General features: G+C 37.7%; 1 protein-coding gene across 3 annotated transcripts in view; it reads right to left on the bottom strand.

The window, feature by feature from the left end:
* Rad18 (RAD18 E3 ubiquitin protein ligase) overlaps positions 1-23,401 on the bottom strand; it is a 99,073-nt gene that overhangs the window by 22,762 nt on the left and 52,910 nt on the right. For all 3 annotated transcript variants that reach the window (XM_047534730.1, XM_047534731.1, XM_047534732.1), the window contains 2 exons: positions 22,691-22,825; positions 17,221-17,395 (listed from right to left, as the gene is read on the bottom strand). In XM_047534730.1, coding sequence (XP_047390686.1) covers positions 17,221-17,395; positions 22,691-22,825 — 310 coding nt within the window. The remainder of the gene's footprint in view (positions 1-17,220; positions 17,396-22,690; positions 22,826-23,401) is intronic.

Here is a 23,401-nt window from a genome sequence, read left to right as displayed (position 1 = left end):
ATTACATTTAGTTGTCAGGCTTCCTCATTCTGCTCTAGATTATGAGGATTTCTCCACCTTAATTTGGATGACCTTGATAGTTTTAAGGAGTACTGATCAAGTATTTTATACAGGGACTCTTAGCTGGAGTTTGATGTTTTCCTCATAATTTGATTGAGATTATGAGTTTGGGGGAGAAAGATAACAGAGGTAAAGTGGTCTTACATATCATATCAAGGGCACTGCTATCAGTATAACATTATGATTGACACAGACCTTGCTCACCAGGCTGAGGAAGTGCTTCTCAGCTTCTCTACAGTGGAGGTGACTCTTTCCCTCTGCACCCATTTCCTTCTTTGGAAGGAGGGGAGTTCATCACCGTAAATTTTCTGGGATTCCTCTATACACAAGGTTTGTCTATCCTCCCCCATTACACTTTTATCAATATGAATGAACTCATGGGTATTTATTTTATACATTAGGTTACTCCAATGCTATATTATTTATGTTATTGCTTAAATTGTTTCAGCTTTTGCCATTGGGAACTTTTAGTTGGTTCCTGTGTACTTTTGACATACATCCCATTGTCATGTTAAGTTTTTCCCTTCCTTTTTTCTCTATCTTCTCCTTTCCCTTCCCCCTTTTTGCTTTCTTGTTTTTTATTTGTTTGTTTGTTTGTTTTGGACTTTGGACTTCCTTGCTTCCTGGCATTATAAAATGCTCCAGGCTCATTTTGTTACTTCCAGGGCCAGCCTTAGAAGCAGTCTTTTCTCTGAGAAGCATCTGTTCCTCCTGGACAATGATATTAGAAAGCAGGTGTGTTCATTGCCATTGTGGTATCCTTGCTTCCTGGGTCTCAGAGCTGACAGTGCAATGAAAAATATGTGTATAAATCTTTTCTCTTGCTTTCTCTCTCCTACTCTTTCTCGCTCCTCCTCGCTTTTCCACTCTCTCTAGCGTGTGCCCTTTCTCTTTTCCTCTCATTTTCTCTCTTACCCTGCAGGGAGACACTCTGTTTGCTTAATAAACTCCCTTATGTGATTTCCCTTGTGCAGCGTGGTTTTCGTGGGATTTCTTACATTGGTGCCATGACTCGGATGGGCTCTTCCACTGTCTCTTAAGCAAGTGGAACTCCATCTGACGACCCAGCACCCCCACAACACAGCCTCACTTCCATTCTGCCCGGACGCTCTGCTCTGTATTCATCACCGAACTTCAGATTGATGAGTACCCTAGACGGGTTTCCCTAGGCCAATTTAATCCCCAGCCATGACTTTTATAGTTATGGCTGGCCCCCTTAATCAGACTCATCTGCCGGGTGGGTTCCTGATTTTATGGTGGAGATTCTTTCTCAGGGTTGAGGCTCATCTTCATGCTCGTTCCCTCTCGTTCCCCCTCGAAACCCTGACATCAGGTCCTCAACCCTCCTCAGCTTTTGTCTGGCCCACGTTGATGCTTGTGTGACGACACAATCAATGTGCTGCCTCTTCATCTCCAGCTGACTACTCTGGCCTCGGGATGCCCTGGCCAAAGGATCAGCTGTATCAGTCTCCACCATGGGATCTGGGTCCTCCATTCTGGCAGATTCAACCCTGGGAACCCTTTGCCTGACCCCTGGCTTAAAGCCATCAAAATTCGTTTGTGTACCATTTAGATAATCAATCCAAAATGGCCACGTAATGGCACACAGCTTCTGTGAGCAAGCGGGCAGATGGAAAGGGAGTCCTTATCATCAAGTCTCTTCTTTCATGCTTCTTGGCTCTTTCTGCAAACTTGAATACTTACTTTTGGCTTCTCCCCCTCTTAATCCCTCCTCTTCCTCCAATGTTGACTCAGCTAACAAACCACCCTGATACCAGTGCATCTCCTTTGCACCATTCTGTTTCTGCTTCCATTCCCCTGTCCAGCCCACTTAGTCCTCCTGCCATGAGGTCCCGCATATGCCAGTGTGGAGGGAGTAACCAGCCCAACATTCAGTGGCATGTCCAAGTAAGGAGTATGTCATAGCAACCCCATCTTCAAAAGTAGTGGGAGATAATGTTTCACAATTTTCTGCATCCAAACCTGAATTGATTACTAACCAGGAAAAAGGGTTAAAATGCCCTAGGCATCAAGTTTCTGCTAGAACCTGTTAGCTCCTTTTAGATCTCAGTCAAGGCTTACATTGAAATGTAAACGGAGAAAGCCAGAAGGCACAGTGGGAGACCAGTCTCAAACCCAAGGGGAAAAAAAAGTGTCCATTTAAAATTTCTCCTGGGCTGCAACACAACACTTTATCTCTCCCTTTTACCTCTTCTCTCTGCCCTTCTCCTTCTCATTCTCTCATGCTATAATTAATGGCCATTATCATTTTTCTTCTAGGACTCTTGTTTTTCTTAAATGCTATATTTTTGAGCTCACAATTTTGATCCTACATACCTAGGTTAATGATTTTTGATCAGTTCTTGTTATTCAACTCGAGTTATTTTTGAACATGTGTTGCATTGCAATGGAGATAAACATTACAAGGCCTTTACTTTTGTGTTAAATAGAAGCACGCATAAAATTTAAAATTTAAAAAAATGGATCCAAATACTTTTAATTCACATGTTTTAAAATGGTTCAATTTAAATTGGGTAAACTAATAGAAGTAAAATGTCTTTAAAATTAACTCAAGTCTCTAGGTGGTCAAACTAATAAAATGTTGATGTTTATAAAATGTCTAACATCAATTTTTCTAGGACTTTTCTTCAACAGGAAAGAGACGGCAAATACTGTTGGTACACTTGTCTGATAACTTGTTTTTTTAATACTTGTTTGATATCTTGGTTTTTTTACAATAAGATGAGTGAATTAAAGTCAACATGTATGGGATTACTCAAATGTGTTTGTTAGAGACATCTGATTAATTTACAAAGTTATTCCTTGGAGTAACATACTTAAACATTATTCTTTGTATATTAAATGTGTTCATATTTTCCAAGTATACAAGTCTTTAAAGCAGAAAATTTATCAAGCTGCTATTCTCCAAATTAACCTTGTCTGTAATGGTAATTTTAAACTTATCATTTAATGTTCTAATATAGGACCTGTCATCAATAGGGTATATGTAAAATTTGTTACACTGAGATAAAAGAAATTTAAATGTAAATGTATTTCTAAAAGTTAGTGAGAGCCTGATTTGTTTGAAGGTTAATATCATGAAACATGAAAGCATTTTGCCACTTTGTCACACAAAAGGAAAGTTAAAAGCTCTCTCAGCCTTTCTTTGATTCATGTTTTAGATATAATGTTAAATTGTGTTAACTAATGTTCATATAGACACAGGAGTCAATATATGTACACTTCTTAAAATGACATTTAAGAAAGAGTGTAATGCACAGAAGCGAAAATAGGACAACAGTGACTGAGATTGGGGTCTCTGACCTCATGACTGTGGCATGCCTGGTGCCTGGGAGTGTTCCTGTGCAGGGGCACAAGATGCCTAACTGCTGTGGCAGTACCCTCCCTGGGGAGGCTCTACATAGGAGTCCTATCAGCTCTGACATTGATCTCAGCCACACAGCTCTTGGGCAGGAAGGAATTCTTTTGCTAGATAACCAGTGTTTCATCAGCTCCCTTCTCTGGTTCCTGCCCACCTTATAGTAACTTTGGACAGTGGACTTCCTTGAGAGCTACACAGAGCTCCTAACATTGCACTTTGCAGCTGTGAAAAAATTACACAGATGTTCTAGTCTCTGTAACTTTCCTGAAAACAAAGAATAATGCTTACATAGTCTTTAACCTAATAATGAGACAGATATAAAGACTGCTGACATAACTCTTTAGATCTGCATTTCAATCAGAGAATAGAGGTCCATCTGATCTCAGCTTATCTTCAAAATCTGTGTTTATAAACCTTTATTTTCTAATACTCCTTTGCCCCTCACTGAACTTGAGAATTTGGTCATGCTGGTCATGGCAAAAGAGGAAAAAATTAGCTTCAGGATTAGAACATTTTACCTAAGATTTGTGAAAAGCCCCACCTTATCTGAGATAAGGCTCGGCCTCATAACCCTGCTGCACATTAGAATGGCTCCAAAGTAAGCCAGACTTTAACTCATTTAAAGTCGTGTTCAAAAGTTTGATGTTTGTTGTAAAGATTACTGTGATCTTAAACAGGGGATATAATGAATAACTCAGCCAAAATTCAAGATAGCTATTGCACAAACTGAATGTTTTACTGTTGGTGATTCCATTTTGTATTTTCCTTGTAAACTCTTAACTGTTGCCTGATTAATATTTTGCAGAAGTACTGCTTCAAGAGAAAACATCATAAATTAACTTGAAATCATATAGGACAGATAATGTAGACCCCAATTAGATAAAAGGGGTAAATAACTGTAAAGTCATAGACATTGAAATTAAAGCCCAGCACTCTTACTTTATGACTGGTGAGACTGGCTTGCTGGATGGTTAAGATCAAACTTAGAGATTGAGATTAAATACAGAGGCCAAGAAAAGTCAGTATTTGGGTCTTGCCCTCAGTCATCCTGAATCCAGGGAACAAGAGAACTTCTCTAAGGAGCTTTGCAACTCTGGGTCACACGACCTTCCGATCAGGGAGACTGATGAGGCCACTAGAGGATGAAAAGTCAATCAGTGCACCTGCTACAGAGGAGGGTCAAGGAAAAAGGGAGATATCGCTGGTGCTTTCAAGGGAAGCCACCTCATCGAGGAGACCCTGCCTAACAGACAGCATTAAAGTTAAGGCTCTCAAGTTCTCTATGAATGACCCCTGTGGGAACTCAGCTAACTCTTTGACAGACAGGAACAGGTCACTCTGGCCAGCTTGATCTTAAACACCTAGCAAAACAGTTAAAACCAAAATATAGCCATTCTTGGGCATTTAAAAGAAATGATAGCTAAATGTAACTTAAGATGTACACTTGTGTTAGCCCACTAGAATAAAGACTAAAAGCTACAAAAGAGAGATTCTTAGGCAAATGTGCCTGATAACTATCAAGTGAAACTGCCAGTCAGAAGTTTTTAGGCAGTTTAAGGCCTACAGACACAGGCAGGCTTAATCTATGTTTGCTAGTATGATTATCTAGCCCTAAGTAACAGAAGTATAGAGATCTCTACTAAACACAGGTTATACCAATAAAGGGCTATTTTACAAAAATCTGGTGACATTAAGTAACTTAACTACATTTTCTGGGGACATCAATGACATTAAGAGTTACATGTTGTGTTTACATTCCTGATAACCTGGACAATGTTAAAGTTCCCAAATCAAGAACTTGTCCTCTCCAGCCTTTGCTAGGCCTTGTTATGGGAACAACTTCTCAGTTTTTCCACCCCCTGGTGAGGAATTATTGACTTCTGTCATCTTTATGATAGTCATTGGCATGTTCCAGATTCTGCAACATTTATATTGTATTAATCTAATTTCAGTACTCATGTCTTTTTGTTCTTCTCTCATAGAACCACCATCCCCAGATGCCTTTACAATCTGCTCTTCCTCAACCAGACTTCTACCATGGACCCCTCGATTAATCTGATTTCTAAAAAGAGAACTCCAAACTGCTTGCCCCACGCTGCCCCCTTCCAGCTCAAAGAAGCCAGATCGGTCATCGCTCCCCTCTCCCTACAGCAGTAAAGGAGTTCCTAAAATTAGAGGGGTGAATGAAGCCAGAATTGGGGACAGGCAGTTATTGTAGAAATAGGGGATCAGTCAAATCGAGGAGATGAAGTCCATGAAAACCATCTGCCTCTGGAAGTCTAGAAGATGGAGACTACCCCTGGGAGAATGGACTTTGACTTTTTACATCTCATCTGAAAAACCAGCCCTAGTCACTTAGGCAGGAAGGAGAGATAAGGCGGGAAAGAACTGGAGAACAAAAGATTTTCTTATAAAAACAGAAACAGGAGAATGTAATACAAAGCTGCTCTCCCCGCTCTTTCTACTGCAGCCATTTCCCTGCCTCCCAACTACTTGTTAGTCTGTGAACATCCTAGCTACAGGTTCATCAGTCAGCTTGCAAGTGTCCTTCTCCATTATTGGTCCCCTGTTAGCACGGTGGAATTCAACTGCTTAAAGATAGCTACCCCACCATCTTTTCTCTTGCTTTCTCTCTCCTACCCACTTTCTTTCTCTCTCCTCCTCACTTTTCCACTCTCTCTAGTGTGCGCCCTTTCTCTTTTCCTCTCATTTTCTCTCTTACCCTGCAGGGAGACACTCTGTTTGCTTAATAAACTCCCTTATGTGAAGAAGAAAAAAAAAAAGAAAAAAGAAAAATATGTGTATCAAACATTATTTATAAACAAATCTATAAACATTTCTATATGTTCATTCCAATGTATATTAACTAAATGAGTTGTTAATGCCTCCAATTCAAATCCAGTATCATATGGATAATTTTAGTTTTTATGTGTCTGTAACTTTCTATGCTAACAGTAAGAAACCTGGCTCTCAACATATGCTACCCCCTGTAAGACAGGAACACATAACAAACAGAAAAGCAATATGCTAAACTACAGATGGGCAGAATTAAAGACTTTTGAAATGACAAGTTGAGAAGAAACTTCAGAAAATATGCATTAGAGAAATATTTATGGTCATATATCAATAAAAAGTGAACACTATAGGTAAGTACACTTCAAGAAACAAAGTGGGATAATAAGGAAATATCTCCAGGCAATCGAAGAACTAGTTCTGTATTTGCACTTTTTTTACCTAAAGCCAAGACATTTTTATTTAGTATGTTGGAAAATTTCAGCTTGGTGATGGATTATTTTGCACTTTGGTTTATTATCATACAAAATGAAAAAGTAAATTATTTTTCATCAACAAATGCACTCTCTCCCTTCAGTCTGTAGACCCATTTGCTCAGGGCTTTTTAGATCATCTGTCACTTTGTCCCCTGACATTTCTTGTCTATCGCATCTTCAGCAGCCCCAGACATCTTTATCCCTTTTGTTCCTGAGAGCAAAGGGCAAGTAAGTATGCTTGGAAAGAGCTACAGGGGGCTCTGGAAAGTCACATACTTTCCAACATTCTCAAGGGCTGGAGACCCAGGCTAAGGCCTACAGAGCCCCCTTTGTATTCATGAGGCATACATAGAACCAAACCACTTCCCTGTCTTCTGTTGGAATCAGTGGCTAGGCAGATCCCATTGGTGCCCTGCCCTAACTTCCTTCACCATTCCTCCCACCCCACAATGTATCAGGCTTGACTTCTGACTATCAGTGCCCTTTCCCAAGGGTGAGTCTGCTCTGCTCAGCATGGGGGCTTGGAAGCACCAGGGAGCAGCTGCCAAGCAATGGCAGGCTGAAGTTCTCTTGCTCCTTGGTGGGTTAACTGAGGGAGAATTTTAGACAAGCTCCTAGTTTCTCCATGAGGATTAGACTTCAGCTGCTGACAGTGACCTCTGGTTTGATAAGAGGAATGCTTAGCACTTCATCACTTTCCTGTCTCACTTTTCCACTCCCTTACAGTGTCCCCTTCACCCTCCAAATAAACCACATCCACTCAAATTCTTGTCTCAGCATCTGTTTCTGAGGAAACTCAACCTTTTGATAACTGGATATTTCTACTCTTTGAAGAATGTGGAAAGTCAAGCTGATTGTCCACAGTGGCATATCAAGGAGGATAATGTGGACATACCACTATGACTCACACAACCCCAGTCAAGTTATTCGACTCCTTTCATCTTTCATTTTCATATCTCTACAGGACTAAATAATTTCACATGCAACACTCCCAGGACTCAAGTAGAACCTGTAGAATGCAGGCAACTCACTGCCTACATTAATAAAACTTCAGCATTCCACTATTTTCATCAATATAACTTCACTACTCTAGGAGATTCTTGCCCAGGAAGATAAAAGTTGTGGATTAAATTTATTTTTGAGTCCAAAAACTTCCTAAAACACCTATCAACTTTTCAACATAAAGCATCAAAGGACAGCCCCCAAGACTTTTTGAACCCACCAACTCAAAATCCTCATCTTGATGTATTTACCAAACCCAAGCCATTAGGTTTACCTAGTCCTTACCATGACTTGCCCTGAAAGGACTGCCTGGAATCAAACTTCAAAGACTCATTCACAAGCCAACTGCACCCTTCTACTATGAGAGGGTGCCCTGATAACTGAGTTGGTGTTTCCCCTTCCCCTCACTTAGCAAAACTCAGTCTCTCTCATCCACAGGCTGATGGTGCCAGCATTCCACACTCCTTAGGCAAATGTCAGAAAGGTAGTTTTTCCCTTAAAATCACCACCATCATTTTCCCATTTACTCAGAACTTAGGGAAGAATTTAACTTCTTACATTGTCCAGAGAATCAAACATTATTCATGTTTTTCCAGCTCTTAAGTTTTCTGGGTAGCCCTTTCAGAAATAAGTAAAAAGAAAAGTTGTGGCAAAATACAGTAAGCACAGAGCCAATAATCAGCCTCTCTGTCAAAGTGCCTGGCATTCTGTGCTTGTGTCTATGTAGGACCTCCTTCACAAAGATGCTGCTCCTAGTAACATCAGAACTGTGAAAAGTTAAAATGTATCACTCATACCTTCACTGACTTAGGATCTTCTATGATCAACCCTCAGTATCTGCAGGAAGTCTCACCTAGGTTAGGGGCTACAGACCTGGTCACAAAGTGGTGAAATGAGTTGGTCTGAGGAATACTGCAATTGAAGCTGTCCATGTTCTATAAGACACCAAGGCAGAAACAGCCATGTTAGGTGTGTTATCATCCCGTGTAGACCCTTGGCTTTGGTCAATGAAAAATTTCTTTGTAAAAAAATTTCCAGATGTAGAAACTCAGCAATTTCTCTTTCTTAGAGTTTGCATTAGTCAGGGTTCTCTAGAGGAACAGACTCAACAGGAAGTATGATTATAAAAAGGGGATTTATTAGATTAGCTTACATGACCATAAGCTGGAGAGTCCACAATGGCCATCTGCAGCTGGAGAGCTGGAAGAACCAGCAGCTGCACAATCCAAGATGTGGAAGTCCCAGAACAAGAAAGATCAACAGTGCTAACCCAGTCCGAGACCAAGGCTTCTGAAAAACTACCTGGAAAATTGCTGGCAGTGTCCCACTTTGGAAGAATGAAGAAGCAGGAGTCGGATATCCTCAGTCAATCAAGAACCCATTCAAAGAGGGTGGAGTTTACATCTACATCAGCATCTGCTTTCTTGTTCTTCCAACTTTTATTCCATCCAAGCTACCATCCTATTGGGCAGTGATGCCCACTCTTAGGGAGGGTCTCCACTTCAGTTCACTATCCCACATTCCAATCATTCCTAGACACACTCAGAGACACACCCAGAAGCCTCTTTAATCTTGGGCATCTCTTAATCCAATCAAGTCGACAATTCAAATTAATCATTACAGGGTTCAACAAGGAAAATTCCTAAAATCTGCATAATTTCAAACCCACCCAAAAATGAATGATCCTTATATCCTTCACCCAGATTTTGACCTTTATCAATTTATCTCTTGCTCTGTGTGTTATCCCACACATGCATGCACACATACACACACACACACACACAACACATGCTGTTTCCTCAACTCTTGAAAGTAACTGGCAGCCACTGTTCCCCTTTAATTCATCACTGTGCATTTAAGAACAGGTCCATTCACTTATATAACAATGATACAATTATCAAATTCAGGAAATCAAACATTGCTACAAAAACATTATCTGATCTAGAAACCTTATTCACATTTCTCTATGCCAAAAGACACCGTCTCTTTTTTATCTCATTAGCCTAGACCTCTGTAGAAATTTTTTTTTTCAAAATAATGACCTAATGATTCTTCCAAGAAAAAGCATGACCACAATTCATTCCTGCATGAAGACAATGCAGTCTTTCTAGGACCACAATCAACAGCATCTTCTCTTTTAATTTAGCCCTCAAGAAAAATGCAATGTCCAATGCATGCCAAAACTTGGCAAACAAAAGCATACTCTTGTTGATTAATAAGAACAATAAGATAATTTACAGAAATTTGGACAAGTCTCTTGAACTCCCAAAAATCATCTAGCAAGAAGCTATACAAAAATCTAAAATTCTTAATTTTTATCATCTGTTTTCAGGATGAGTAAGAGAAGATCAATGTAATATTAATTTTCAAATTCTAAAAGAAGTACTTAAGAGGGCTGGGACTGTGACCCACCTGGCCTGAGTGAAGCCATAGGCTCCATTTCCAGCATGGCAAAAATAAAATAGAGTTAAGAATTCCGATTGAATATACCTATTAAATCTTAAAATAAGACTATTCTTAGTTGTCAGTCTGCCATATTAAGAGTTCAAATATTGCTCTAGCACAAAGAAAACTAGTCACTTTATTCAACAGTCTAAGAGTAAGACCTATATTCTATATGACAGCAAGAGTATATGAATTTAAAACAGCTCACAACATACTTCTACTCCCACTAAGCCCATAATGGCACAACTTTTCCCTTACAAAGAAAAGTATTTAAAAATGACAAATGTTTAAAAAACTGTGCATCTATTCATCTATCCATATATCTATCTTTGGAAGGGTATATTTACTGAAGTGTTAACACTAAGTTATTTCTGGCTGATAAAATTATGAAATCTTATTCTTTCAATTCAAACTTTTTATTTATCACATTAAAGACAAATAACATGTAGTTTTACTTTTCAAAATGTATGGCTTTCCTTATAAAAACAACAAAACTATCATAAAAAGAAACAAATGATAAAAATCACACAAACACTTCAAAATATAAGAAATAAATAGAATTCCAGAAGGTTTACTTATGACCTGCAATGGACAATTAGTAAAAGAACACGCAGAGAATTAACCAATTCTGAGAAAAAACAAAATTATAGAATTTTAGAAATGGAAAAGATTTCCACAAAGACTAAGTATAGTGTCCCATCTTCCTTCCTTTTGATGCTTGAATACTATGAAAAATAAGGTGAGTAGAAACAAAGACTAAATTCCTCTGTTATGTCATGATTCTACTAAAGGAATCTGATTTTGACTGGACCCTTCTCACTTTGAATTCTCTTCCCAAGTTCTATGGTGACAATTATCCTATCAAAGAGGTATCTCTCTTGATGATGTAAGTTTTGGAGTCACTAACACTGGCACTAATCAATCTATCAAACTTTGTGACAGCCTTCTTCCAGGCCCACCCACCAGCATTATAAGCCACTTATGAATTTCCAGTTAGATGATGAAATTATGTTTGAAGTGAGCCAGGAACCTTATTCATATTCAGATTCTACAGTTAAAAAACCTAAGACACATTGAGGGCAACATGAAGCATTATTTTATGTGCCAATAAGAGGAAAAAACCAAGGACAATTAAGCCTATGATATAATATTTCCTTCTCATTTAGAATTTTCAATTTATACACATCCAGAGTTATTTTAAACTTATGCAGATATAGTTTTTTTAAAATATTCTTTTAGCTGGCACCTTTATTTTATTTATTTATATGTGATACTGAGAATTGAACAGTGCCTCACATGTGCTAGGCAAATGCTCTGCCACTGAGTCACAACTCCAGTTCTAGATATAGTTTTTAATACCTTTGTTGTACATGTATAAAAACCTAACTGAAATAAATTGATTTAAGTATTCCTAAAGTATCTTCATACTGATGCTTCTTCATGTTTTGACTGAGCACCTATAATCTCTGAGGCGTTCCACATATCTGAGTTTTTCCACACAAACTCATCCTCTCTATACCACAAAATACCAGAAGTATACCATTCTCAGAAGTACATGACTACAGTCCCCAGGAATTCATCTAAGGCACTGGCACCCATCTTGCAAACTAAAAATAATTCTTCTCCAATCATAAAGCATATGGCCAGAAGATGAGCAGTTTCTGCTCAAAGACAGTAGGAAGTATCTAAGGAAGTATCTAATAAATTGATAACAATAGTCCTTGGCCACACATGAATCATTTATGACCACTGTTATTGCTCTGAAATGGTCATAAGTGATTCCTCCTGCCTTTAATCCAACATGTAATAAACAGACAAACCTTTGTACATAACTCATTAGTTAACAAAATGTAACACATCTTCATGTACTTGTATCTTTCTTTCCTAGATTCTTTCTGGGAACTTCACAGTACCTTTCCTAGAATTGCTGTTCAAGAAAACACAAATTATAGTCATTCATCCAATGATGCATACACCTCACTAACATCAAATTTATACCACACTGCTCTGCTTGTGTGCATTTCTTCATATACAATAACTTTTTTGTGGAAGACACATGATACAATCAACTAACATAATGCCAATAATGCACATAACCCATCTGAAATTCCACCACTGAAAAGACAAGTGGGACTCCCATTGGTAATAGTCATGACTATAACAGGACTGTGAGCAACTACCAGACAATCACAATTTTGGACATAGAAATGTAAAACAGAAAATGTATGTCTTCAAATCAACATGATGAGGGAAGTGGAGGCATTTCTGTAATGGCTAGCTACAAAGTTCTACATTTTCCTAAAATTACTAAAGAAAATATAATTGATTAGTTGTTATGAAAGTATAACAATAATCATATATTCAGCAAAGACTCACAACTAATATCTCATTTCATCTTCCCAATAGGCCTGAGATGTTTATATATTTGTTTTAGTCGGCTTTTCCCCTGCTGTGACTACAAGACCCAACAGAACAACTGTAGAGGAGGAAAAGTTTATTTACGGGCTCACTGTTTCAGAGGTCTCAGTCCACACACAGCCAGTTCCATTCCCCAGGGGCACCAGGTAAGGCAGATCATCATGGTGGAAAAGTGTGGTACAGGGAACCAGCTCACATGATGATCAGAAAGCAGAGAGATTCCACTCTCCAGATACAAAATATATACTCCATAGCTAAGGCCCCAAATTAAAGACTAACTCCAGCCACACCCCACCTGCCTCCAGTTACCACTCACTTAGTCCCATCAGGGATTAATTCACTGATTAGATTAAGACTATAACCCAATCATTTCTTCTCCAAACCTTTATGCACTGTCTCACATGTGAGTTTTGGGGGACAAAACATCTATACCATAATATTTTGCCCCTGGGTCCCAAAAGCTCACACTCATCTGACAATGCAAAATGCATTTAGTATGCTTATCAAAGATATGTGGAGATATGCTTCAAAAGACTGAATCCAAAGTCGTCCCATAGAACCTTACCTGAAGCTCTACCCAAACTCTGTCACTTTTCCTGCTGCCCCATTGCTGCCTCTCACTGCACACTTAGCTCCCACAAGTTACTTTTGAATCTGCTGCCACACAGTCTGTTCTGGGATCACAATACCAGTAATTAAGTCTCACTTCTCTCCCGCTTCCCTTTAGCCTTAGTGCCTAGGTTTAATACAAGAAAGACACTACCTTTTAAACTTCAAGATCTTAGACTGACAAATGACAGAGCAAATAAAAAATGAGTATTAAAAAACTAAATAAAAAAATTAAAAGATAAACATATTTAGTATAACACTTCCTTTTCTTACTTGAGAGAAGAATACAGACTGCCCACTCCATCAAGGCAAGCCTAGTAAATCCTTGAATACCACTGCTGAAGCTAAGCTTCCAAATTGTGCAAACTTGACATTTTTCCTTGTTAAAACTGCAATTAGAAACAACCCAAATGTCCAGGAACTAATAAATGAAGAAAGAAAACACGTTCATACAATGGAATATTCACTAATAAAATGGAATATAGTACTGAAACATGAACACTGAAAACATTTATGCTAAATGGAGGAAGACAGTTTCAAAAATCCACATATTGTATAATCCCATTTGTATGAAATATAGAGAACAGGCAAACCTATAGACAGAAAAACATCAGTAGTTGCCTATAGCTTAGGACAGGAGGTTTCACGGGGACATGGGTAGTGACTGTTGATGGATATGGGTTTCTTTATGTGATGACAAAAATGTTCTAAAATTGTGGTGAAATGCATTGTACACCTTTGTGAATATACTAAAAACCATCAAATTGTACATTTAAATAGGCAAGCTGAATAGTATGTCAGTTATATCTCAATAAAGTTGTTAAAAATTTGTACTTCATAGTTATTTTCACTGGGCCATGGGGGTGTGTACATGTACACGTACAGACATCTACATGTGCATAGCTAATTACTTTGTGAAATAGAATGCAAGCTTACATTTTTTAAAAAAATCAATGGTTTGATCACTGCTAACTTACAATATCTAGAACAGTACTGTGTACACAATGCATACTTAGTGAATGAGTACAACATTAGGCCCTGCTAAAGATAGAACAAAGACTAATCTACTAGCATCGCTATGCTCATTTTGAGTTGCTAACAAAATTGTCATCTCAAAATGTCTCATAGGATAACCTGATTTGACCCTTATCAAGAGGAAGCATTAAGAGTAGACAGAGAAACTATCTGTATTACCCAGCATCTTGGTTAGCAGAAAGGTAAGACCAATCCTGTAATGAAGTGGTGGCAGGAATAGTATGTAGCTGATAAAAGTAAGGGTACTTTTCACCTCTTTCCATGAGTGATGAGTTACAACCAAACTTTGGACCAAAACCATTTGAGCAAATTTCTGCTATAGTTTGGATTTTTTTTTTTTTAAGTTGTAGATACACACAATAACTTTATTTATTTATTTATTTATTTTAATGTGCTGAGGACTGAACCCAGTGCCTCACATGTGCTAGGCAGCACTCTGCCACTGAGCCACCACCACAGTCCTACAGTTCAGATCTTGAATGTGTCCTAAAGGCCTATGTGTTAAAGGTTTGGTCCCCAGGGTGGTTCCATCATGAGGTTGTGGAAACTTTAGGAGGTAGAGCCTAATAAGAGGTCCATAAGTCACTGGGGCTGTGCCCTCAAAGGGGATGGTTTCCACTTTTTGCTTCCTGGTCATGAGGTGAGTGGTTCTCCACCACCATGCACTCCCACCACAATGTGCTGCCGTACCAAAGGCCCAAAGCAATGGGACCTAATCATTTACTGGAATCCCCAAAACCTGAGTCAAATCAACATTTCCTCCTTATAAGTTCATTATCTCAGGTATTTGGTACGGTAACAGAAAGTTGACTAATACACTGACCCAAGAAGGTTTATTCCACATTCCCCTCAGTCATAGTTCCTTTACCTTTGAAACTAAATCCAGAGACTGTCTACTGTTGGCTCTCCTAGTTCCTGAGCCATAGTATACTAAAAGCAATGGCATCTTTCTTTTAAATCATCTTCTTACAGTTTAGTGAGGTCAATAAGTTGTTCTGCGACCAAGATGCCAAACTCATCTTATTTCTAGCTATACTCTCACCATTGATGGTCATGTTTTCCCTTTCAGTTAATTTCATCACCAAAGGGCATAAAAATGTCCTGATTCACTCTGGCTTTCTGAAACATCCAAGCAACCTGTAACTGTGATTAAAAACTAGCTCTTATACACCCTACCTCTGATTTTTCCTTATTTTTGTTTTGTATTCACAAGAGATTTGTGTTCAAAAACAAATACTACCCACTGAACTTGCAGGTATGTGCAATTCTAGTATATAACAAACAATTCAGGTTAATCTTCTGATAACTAAAACTGCAGTTTTTGACCTTGAAAACCTTTGGGATGAGGTGGGAAGATTTTCCTTTCCTAATACTTGATTCTGAATAATCTGAAGATGTTCCCCAGAAACAGTAGGAAAGCAGAGGGTCTTTAAGAGAAGTCTTTTTTTTTTTAAATCTGGTGATTCAGGTTGACTAAATCTGTCATCCGAGTGAACTGTTAATAATTTTTAAGTGACTATCAAAGATTAAATAATTTCCAAGAGGCATTTCACATTCGCATGCTGCTTATTACATTTTAAATTGGTATAATTCAAAGGCAATGACCAACGTACCTGGGTCAAATGATGACAAAGGTAAGAATGTAATTCAGTAAGAAACAAAAGAAAGCATCAGGTACATAAGCAGAACACTGGGGAAAATGTACAGCTCTTAAGGAAACAGAAGGAGCTAGTCAATTACAGTACAGAAACACAACATATTACTGTACACATTAAAAACAACAGTTACAAACATAAGGTAGAAACATGGGTAATATTTATGATGTGCAGGTTGAGTATTCCTTATTCAAAATGTTGGGACCAGAAGTGTTTCAGATTTCAAAGTTTTCCAGATTTTTAATATTTGCATAGCTTTTACAGATGAGATCCCTGATCCAAAATCTGAAATGTTCCAAATGTGCCATGATGTTCAAAAAGTTTCAGGTTTTAGAGCATTTCAGATTTCAAATTTAGGATGCTCAACTTATAAAGTAAGTCACAAAAATATAAAATGTGTAAGTACCTATGTGTGTGAGTTTGTGTAAAATGAATTAACCCAATGTCATCTTTTTACAATACATGATTTTTTTAAAAATATCTTTTCAAAACAGCTTGCCACTGAAGCTCTAATTTTTAGAGATTCCCTCAATTCGCTTGGCTGAGTTTTTCTTTCCTTTTATTGTGTACCATCTTCCTGATCATCTCCTTTCTCATTGTCTCAACTCGCAGGTTATCATGATTTCTTGTCCAGCTCTAGGAAAAAGACCTACATAAAGGCTACAGAGTAGGAAATAAAGTCATCCTAGGGTCACTGTAGTAGTACCCTTGCTATCACTATGAAGACATCACATAAGTAAAAAGAGGGAAATGAAAGAAGCCTCAAGAACTGCATCATGCCACAAAGCTATTTTCTAATTATTTCTAGCAACATATGGAAGATAATATTCCTGCAACATAGCCCCTGAAGAAAAATGGAGAGAGATGCAGCTCAGGAGAAGGGAGGGGAAACTAGCCAAGGAACAATGGGCCCTGCGGTAAAGGGGCTGATGTTGAATGCTAGACCCTAAACCATGACCTTCCCCCATGGCTAATTAGTCCTAAACGGAAGCACAGCAAATACCAACAGGCAAGATTGGAGTACTCATCCCTCAGGATCTGGACTCTTATCTCCCCAGATAACAATGGGCTTCAACTTTTTTATAACTACCTTCCTAAAGTTTTAACCTGTTCATACACGGCTTCCAATGATTACATCAACGTACCCTATAAAACCAAAATCCCCTCTGTAACTGATGGCCATTATCCCATTCGGAAAATGGGTCCCAATGGCACCCTAGTCCGCGAAGGAATAAAGGCTTGTCTGAATCCGCTGAGGTCTGCTTCCCGTCCTTTTGTGCTTTCATGTACAACAGGTACATGGGAAACAGAAATTTAAAGAAACCAGCTACTACCTATTTCTTACCTATTGCATGAACCCGATTCTGATGAGTAAAGAGCTGATTCCTGAATATCAGTACAACTAGAAGAATCATCTTGTCTATCAGGCTTCATCTTCCCTAGGGAGCCCAGATTTGAAGAAGGAAAATGATTTCTTACTGAGGTTGTATCTGAGAATTTCATTTTATCATCTTCCTGTCCTAAAAAAGGAGGGGGGAAAAAAAGAAATGTAAAAAGGATGAAAGAAAAATTAAAAGGTATTTTAAAATTTACAACCTTTGTACGCCTATTACTTCTGTAAAACTTAATATTGTTATTTGTATTGAGTAAAATCTAAGTATATATAACATTGATTCCAAAACTCTAGTGAGAGCCAGAGTAAAAAATCAGTACCACAATGGTGTTTTGTTTTTCCACAATTAATATAAAAATGAAATTTCCTTTAAAACCAGAAATGAGACAAGTTTCTAACTCTTTTTTTTATTTTTTTTTATTTTTTAGTTGTAGACAGACCCAATACCTTAATTTTTTAACATATTCTTATGTGGTGCTAAGGATTGAACCCAGTGCCTCACACATGCTAAGCAAGCGCTCTACCACTGAGCAACAACCCCAGTTCAAGTTTATAATTCTAACAAATGCTCTATTTACACATCACTAAATTCCTAAGTATTTCATAGATCAGAGAACACTGTCAAGTCTAACAAAAAAAGACTATAAGAGTCAACTAATAAGAGAACTACGATATTGGTCACTGGCTGTGATAGTTAATCTGAATTGTTAATTTGAGTGGATACAGAGATACTTAAGATTAAGATGCTTCTGGGTGTGTCCATGAGGGTGTTTCTAGGAATGACTGGCCTGTGGGACAGCAAACTGAGGGGAAGACCCACCCTAAAAGTAAGCAGCACAGTACCATAGCTTAGGAGTCTAGATAGAATAAAAAGATGGAAGAATGAGAAAGACAAAACAATGTAGGCTCTTGACCAGCAACTCTCCAGGGAGTTTCCAGGTCTTCAGTCCTGAACTAGGGCTGCATCAGTGGTCTCTCCTCTTGTTCTAAGGCTCCAGCTTCTTGGGCTAAGCAGTTACTGGTTCCTCCTGCTCTCCAGTCTGCGGACAGCCATTGTGGGAATATCCAGCTTCTGATCATGTAACCCAATCTAATAAATTCCCCTTTATATTCATATATATAGGATTATTTTATTCATATGGTTATTATTTATAATCATATTATATGATTATATAGAAGGAATAGAATCAATGAGATGCATATGTGTGTATCTGATAGATAACATTAGGAGCTAATACCCTGAAAAATACAATGACTATTACATAATATTAAATCTACATGGACCCTAAACTTACTAAATAGAATGACATAATATTAAATCTACATGGACCCTAAACTTACTAAATAGTTCTTTTCACTATGGGAAAAGAACACTAATCAGACATAATGAATATTTCCATTTCATAATAAAAGTCACATTTCTATACATCCTTTGACATATTCTCAGTTTTTGAAGTTTCTCATTGCAGATATAGGCAAAGGAAAGATCCAAAGTGTATACAAGAATGTGACACACAGGTACAGCCCAACTTACATGGGCACTTCGAAGTTTACTCTAAAGAACAAGTTACACTGGTTGTATATTGTTATACAATAGCCACCTTTTCAACTAATCTGTGTCTTCCTCTTTCAGATATTCCCATTCATGCATAGCAATCTAACAGCAACAGTCACCCAGAGAGAGCAATACTTTTGTGTATATGCACACATACTACATAATCCTAAGCACAAGTAACCAACTGTATTCAATAGAGATTTGACTAATAAAAACATTTTTCTCCTGGTGGGAAATATTAAGCCAGAGTTTCTTGAGCAATACTAGTTTCTAAAACTATACTTTAACAACTGCATGAACAAATTCAAGTTGCTGAGGCAGCAACCTATTAAAGGCATCATGAGAAATGAAGACGACAATAAGGAGTGCCATAGTACCCAAAAGAATAAAATACTTAGGGGTAAATCTAGCCAAGAAGGTAAAAGACTTGTATACTGAAAGCTATAAAACTACTAAGAGAAACTAAAGAGATAATTAAATGGAAAAACATCCTGCGTTTATGAACTGGAAGATCTAATATTGTTAAGATGTCAATACTGCCCAAGGCCACCTACAGATTCAATGTCATCCAATATCAAAATACCAATGTTTTTTAGAGACAATTTCTATGTAAACAAAACAAAATAAAACAAAACATATTCTAAAACTCAAGGAACCTCAAAGGAACTCAAAGAGCCAAACAAAACTAAAAAAGAAAAATAAGGTTGCAGAACTTACACTGCCAACTTTGAAACTGACTACAAAACTACAGTAATAGTAGTACAAGCATAAGGACAGAAACACAGACCCATGGAATAGAATAAGGAATATAAAAAGAAAACCTTCACAGGGTCAGTTGATTTTTGATAGGATTAACCAAGAGCAATCAGTGAAGAAGAGTCTTCAATGACTAGGGTTGAGAATAAAACAATCTGCTTAAGTCCCTGTTTTTAATTCTTTAGGATATTTACCTAGGAGAGGAATTACTTGTTCATATGGTGGTGTCATGTTTAACCTTTCAAGAAACCACCAAACTCATTTCCACAACAGCTGTATCATTTTACCTTGTATGCAAAAGAATCATGTTGGGCCCTTACCTTATACCATACATAAAAATTAACTCAAAATAGATCAAAGACCTAAATGTAAGAGCTAAAGCTATAAAATTGCTGGAAGATAATATAAGGGAAAAAATCTATGTGACACAGGATTTGGCTATGACTTCATAGATACAACACCAAAAACAGGCAATAAAAAACAAACTAAACTTCATCAAAATGAAGAATTTTTGTGCTGAAACGACGCTATGAAGGAAGCAAAAAGAGAATGTTTGGAAATATTTGCCAACATATATACGATAGGGTATCAACAGCCAGAATATATTAAGAACCCCTTAAAATCAACAAACAACCCAATTTTAAAATAGGCAAAGGACTTGAATATGCTCCAAATAAGAAAAACAAATGGCCAAAAAAACACATGAAAAGATGTCCAACCTCATTAAACTGCAAATCAAAACTCAAAATGGCAGCAGGCACAGTGGCACTTGCCTATAATCTCAAACTACTCAGAGGCTGAGGCAGGACGATTCCAAGTTCAATGCCAGCCTCAGCAAGGTCATGTCTCAAAATAAAAAATAAAAGGGCTGAAGGGTGGAACATCCCTTAGTTCAATCTATAATCCCCCAAACAAAAGCAAATACAAACAAAAAACTACCAACAACAAAAAAAAACCCACAATGACATACCTTTTCCCATCTACTAAGATGGCCTCAAAAAAAAACAAAGGAAGATAATAAGTGCTGACACAGATGTGGAGAACCCTCATACATTGCTGGTAGGCAAGGTAAAATGATACAGCTGTTGTGGAAATGAGTTTGGTGGTTTCTTGAAAGGTTAAACATGACACCACCATATGAACAAGTAATTCCTCTCCTAGGTAAATATCCTAAAGAATTAAAAACAGGGGCTTAAGCAGATATTTGAAAATTGGTGTTCATAACATTATTCACCATAACCATGTTATGGGCCAGGTCATATGGTCAATAACCAAACATACTCCCTTTTACCCTGAAACTCCACGTCTTGTAAGAAATGCTTCTCCTATGAGAAAACTCCACCTTTGCCATACTAATCCTGCTTAGCAACCTAGATTAGAAATGCAAAGGTTTCTGTTCTTCTTATACAATGTAAAGTTGTTCTCTTTTTGGTTCCCATTTTTCTTGGACAACGTACCCTTATCAGAGAATGAATGTCTAGACGTTAGTAACCATTCTTTATCTTGAACTCAACTAGGGTCATTTTGACCAACCTCCCCTTCTGCTTATGATTCTAGATCTCATGATGTTTATAGTTTTGAATCGCAGCAACAGCCATTTATGATTAATGTACTGACATGCTTTACTTATGGTATAAAAAGTGTACTCTAACCCCTGGAGCGGGGCGAAGGGTGTAGACTTGCAGCCTGCCCCTTTGTCCCACCAGCTGGTGAATCCGGACTGCCAGCTGGTAAATAAAGATGGTTCCATCTCTTGCTTTAAGATCAACTTGGTGATTTACTGCCATCTCGCCATAACAACCAAAAGGTTGAGATAGCCTGTAAGGGATAAATGGATAAGCAAAATGTGGTATATACATACAATGGAATATTATTTAATAATAAAAAGGAAGGAGAGGGTTGGGACTCTGTGGTAGAGCACTTGCCTCATAGGCAAGAGGCTCTGGGTTTCATTCCCAGCACAATGAAAAAGGGGAATAAAGGCATAAAACTTTAATATGTACTACAACATTAATGGACGCTGAAAACATTATTCTTAGAGAAATGAGTCAACACAGAAGGACAAATACTGTACAATTTCACTTACACGAGGTACCCAAAACAGGCAAATACATATACACAAAAAGTAGAACAAAGACTATCAGGGATGTGAGGGAGAGGAAAAGGAAGAGTTATTAAATAACAAGTACAGGCCAGGTGCAGTGACACATGCTTGTAATCTCAGCAACTTGGGAGTCTGAGGCAGGAGGATCGCAAGTTCAAGACCCGCCTTGGCAACTCAGGTAGGACATCAACAATTTAGCAAGATCCTGTCCCATAATAAAAAGTAAAAAGGACTGGAGATGTAATCCAGTGGTAAAGCACACCTTGGTTCAATCCCTAGTACCGAAAAATAATACAAAATAATGATTACCAAGTTTGTATTGGCAGTTATGGAAAGGTTTTGGGAACAGTAGTAACATTCATACAGTACTATGAAGGCATTTAATGCCAATGAACTAAAAATACTTATGGATGGATAAAAAGATACATATTGTGGTATGTATATTTTACCACAATAAAGAAAAAAATAAACAATTTTCTTGTGCATCTTTTCCCATTATGATTCTGTTTTGTTTTCTGGCCCAAAGCCCTGGCAACAGAAATCTAATATCAATCTCAAATTTTAAAATGGATCAAAATTAATGTGTTATATGCATTGTCATACCAAGTGCATTAGCCTTAGACTATTTAGGAGAACATCACATCCAAAGTAAATGCCAATGTTTTATAACAAAAATGATTTATTCTCTTTGTAGGATATCTTCACTCTCAGCAAAAAAATTCTACACCTAGAAAATATCCTCAAGCTTAAACAACTAAGGAACTTGTGATTTGTCATTGACTGAAAGAAAGCCAGACCTTAGCAATTGTTTCTTCAGGTCATTCTTCCAATCATTTTTCCCAGAGTAATAATAAAAATATTATATTCAACAACTACTATATGAATTTATCTAAAAATGCTTTTCCCATTTCAAATGTCTAATAATCCCAAAGTAAATTCCTTTGGTTTTTTTAATAATAAAAATAAATAATGAAATTCACCATATTTCTGTTTTTAATGTCTCTTACCCATGTGCATAGATAACAGCTTTTCTGTAGATTCATCTTTTTTCATTACTTTGTTTTTTGACATTCCATCAGTCTTCTTGTATCCTTTTTTGGCCCGATCCACCAGAAGCTGAAATTCATTCTTATGTGTTTTACCTGAAATTCAAAAGACCTTCTAGGTAAGGTAGGTCCATGAAAGTAAACCACCTACAGTGATAAACTGATATCCAAAGGTGCATCGGCTTACTCATGAACGTCATCCTTAGCAACCACTTGCGCTGAATGTAAAAGCTGCCAAGCACTAGAGCACAAAGGCTGAGGGGGTCATGGAAGTTTCCTTACTTTTTCCCATTCTCAAACACAAACATGGAAGCATGCTATTCCTAGTTTGCTACTCTACATTTCTTCCCAAACCCCAAACTCTGGAGAAGGGCTTTTTCCCCTCATACCACAATACTAAGGGGTAGAGAATATACTGGGTGTAAGAAAAAAATTGTGTTTCAGTTGAAAACTGCCTTGTCTAGAGCTACTCTTGCAGGATTCTAGTCATTCAGTGCCTTAGAATTATGGTACAACTTTGCAAGTTGTAGTCAAGTTAGAGCAAAAAAAAAATACTTGTCTACAGATTTGCAAAATCCCCTCTGGTGGAGATTTCATTAAATTCCCTACCCTACTATTGAAGAAACCAGTTTTGCCTCCATTTGCACATTCATTTCAATATTCCTAATCTAT

The sequence above is a fragment of the Sciurus carolinensis genome, chromosome 19 (assembly GCF_902686445.1).
Source record: "Sciurus carolinensis chromosome 19, mSciCar1.2, whole genome shotgun sequence".
NCBI classification, from domain to species: domain Eukaryota; kingdom Metazoa; phylum Chordata; class Mammalia; order Rodentia; family Sciuridae; genus Sciurus; species Sciurus carolinensis.
Note: the sequence above shows the minus strand (reverse complement) of the source record. Positions and strands in the feature narration are given on the sequence as shown.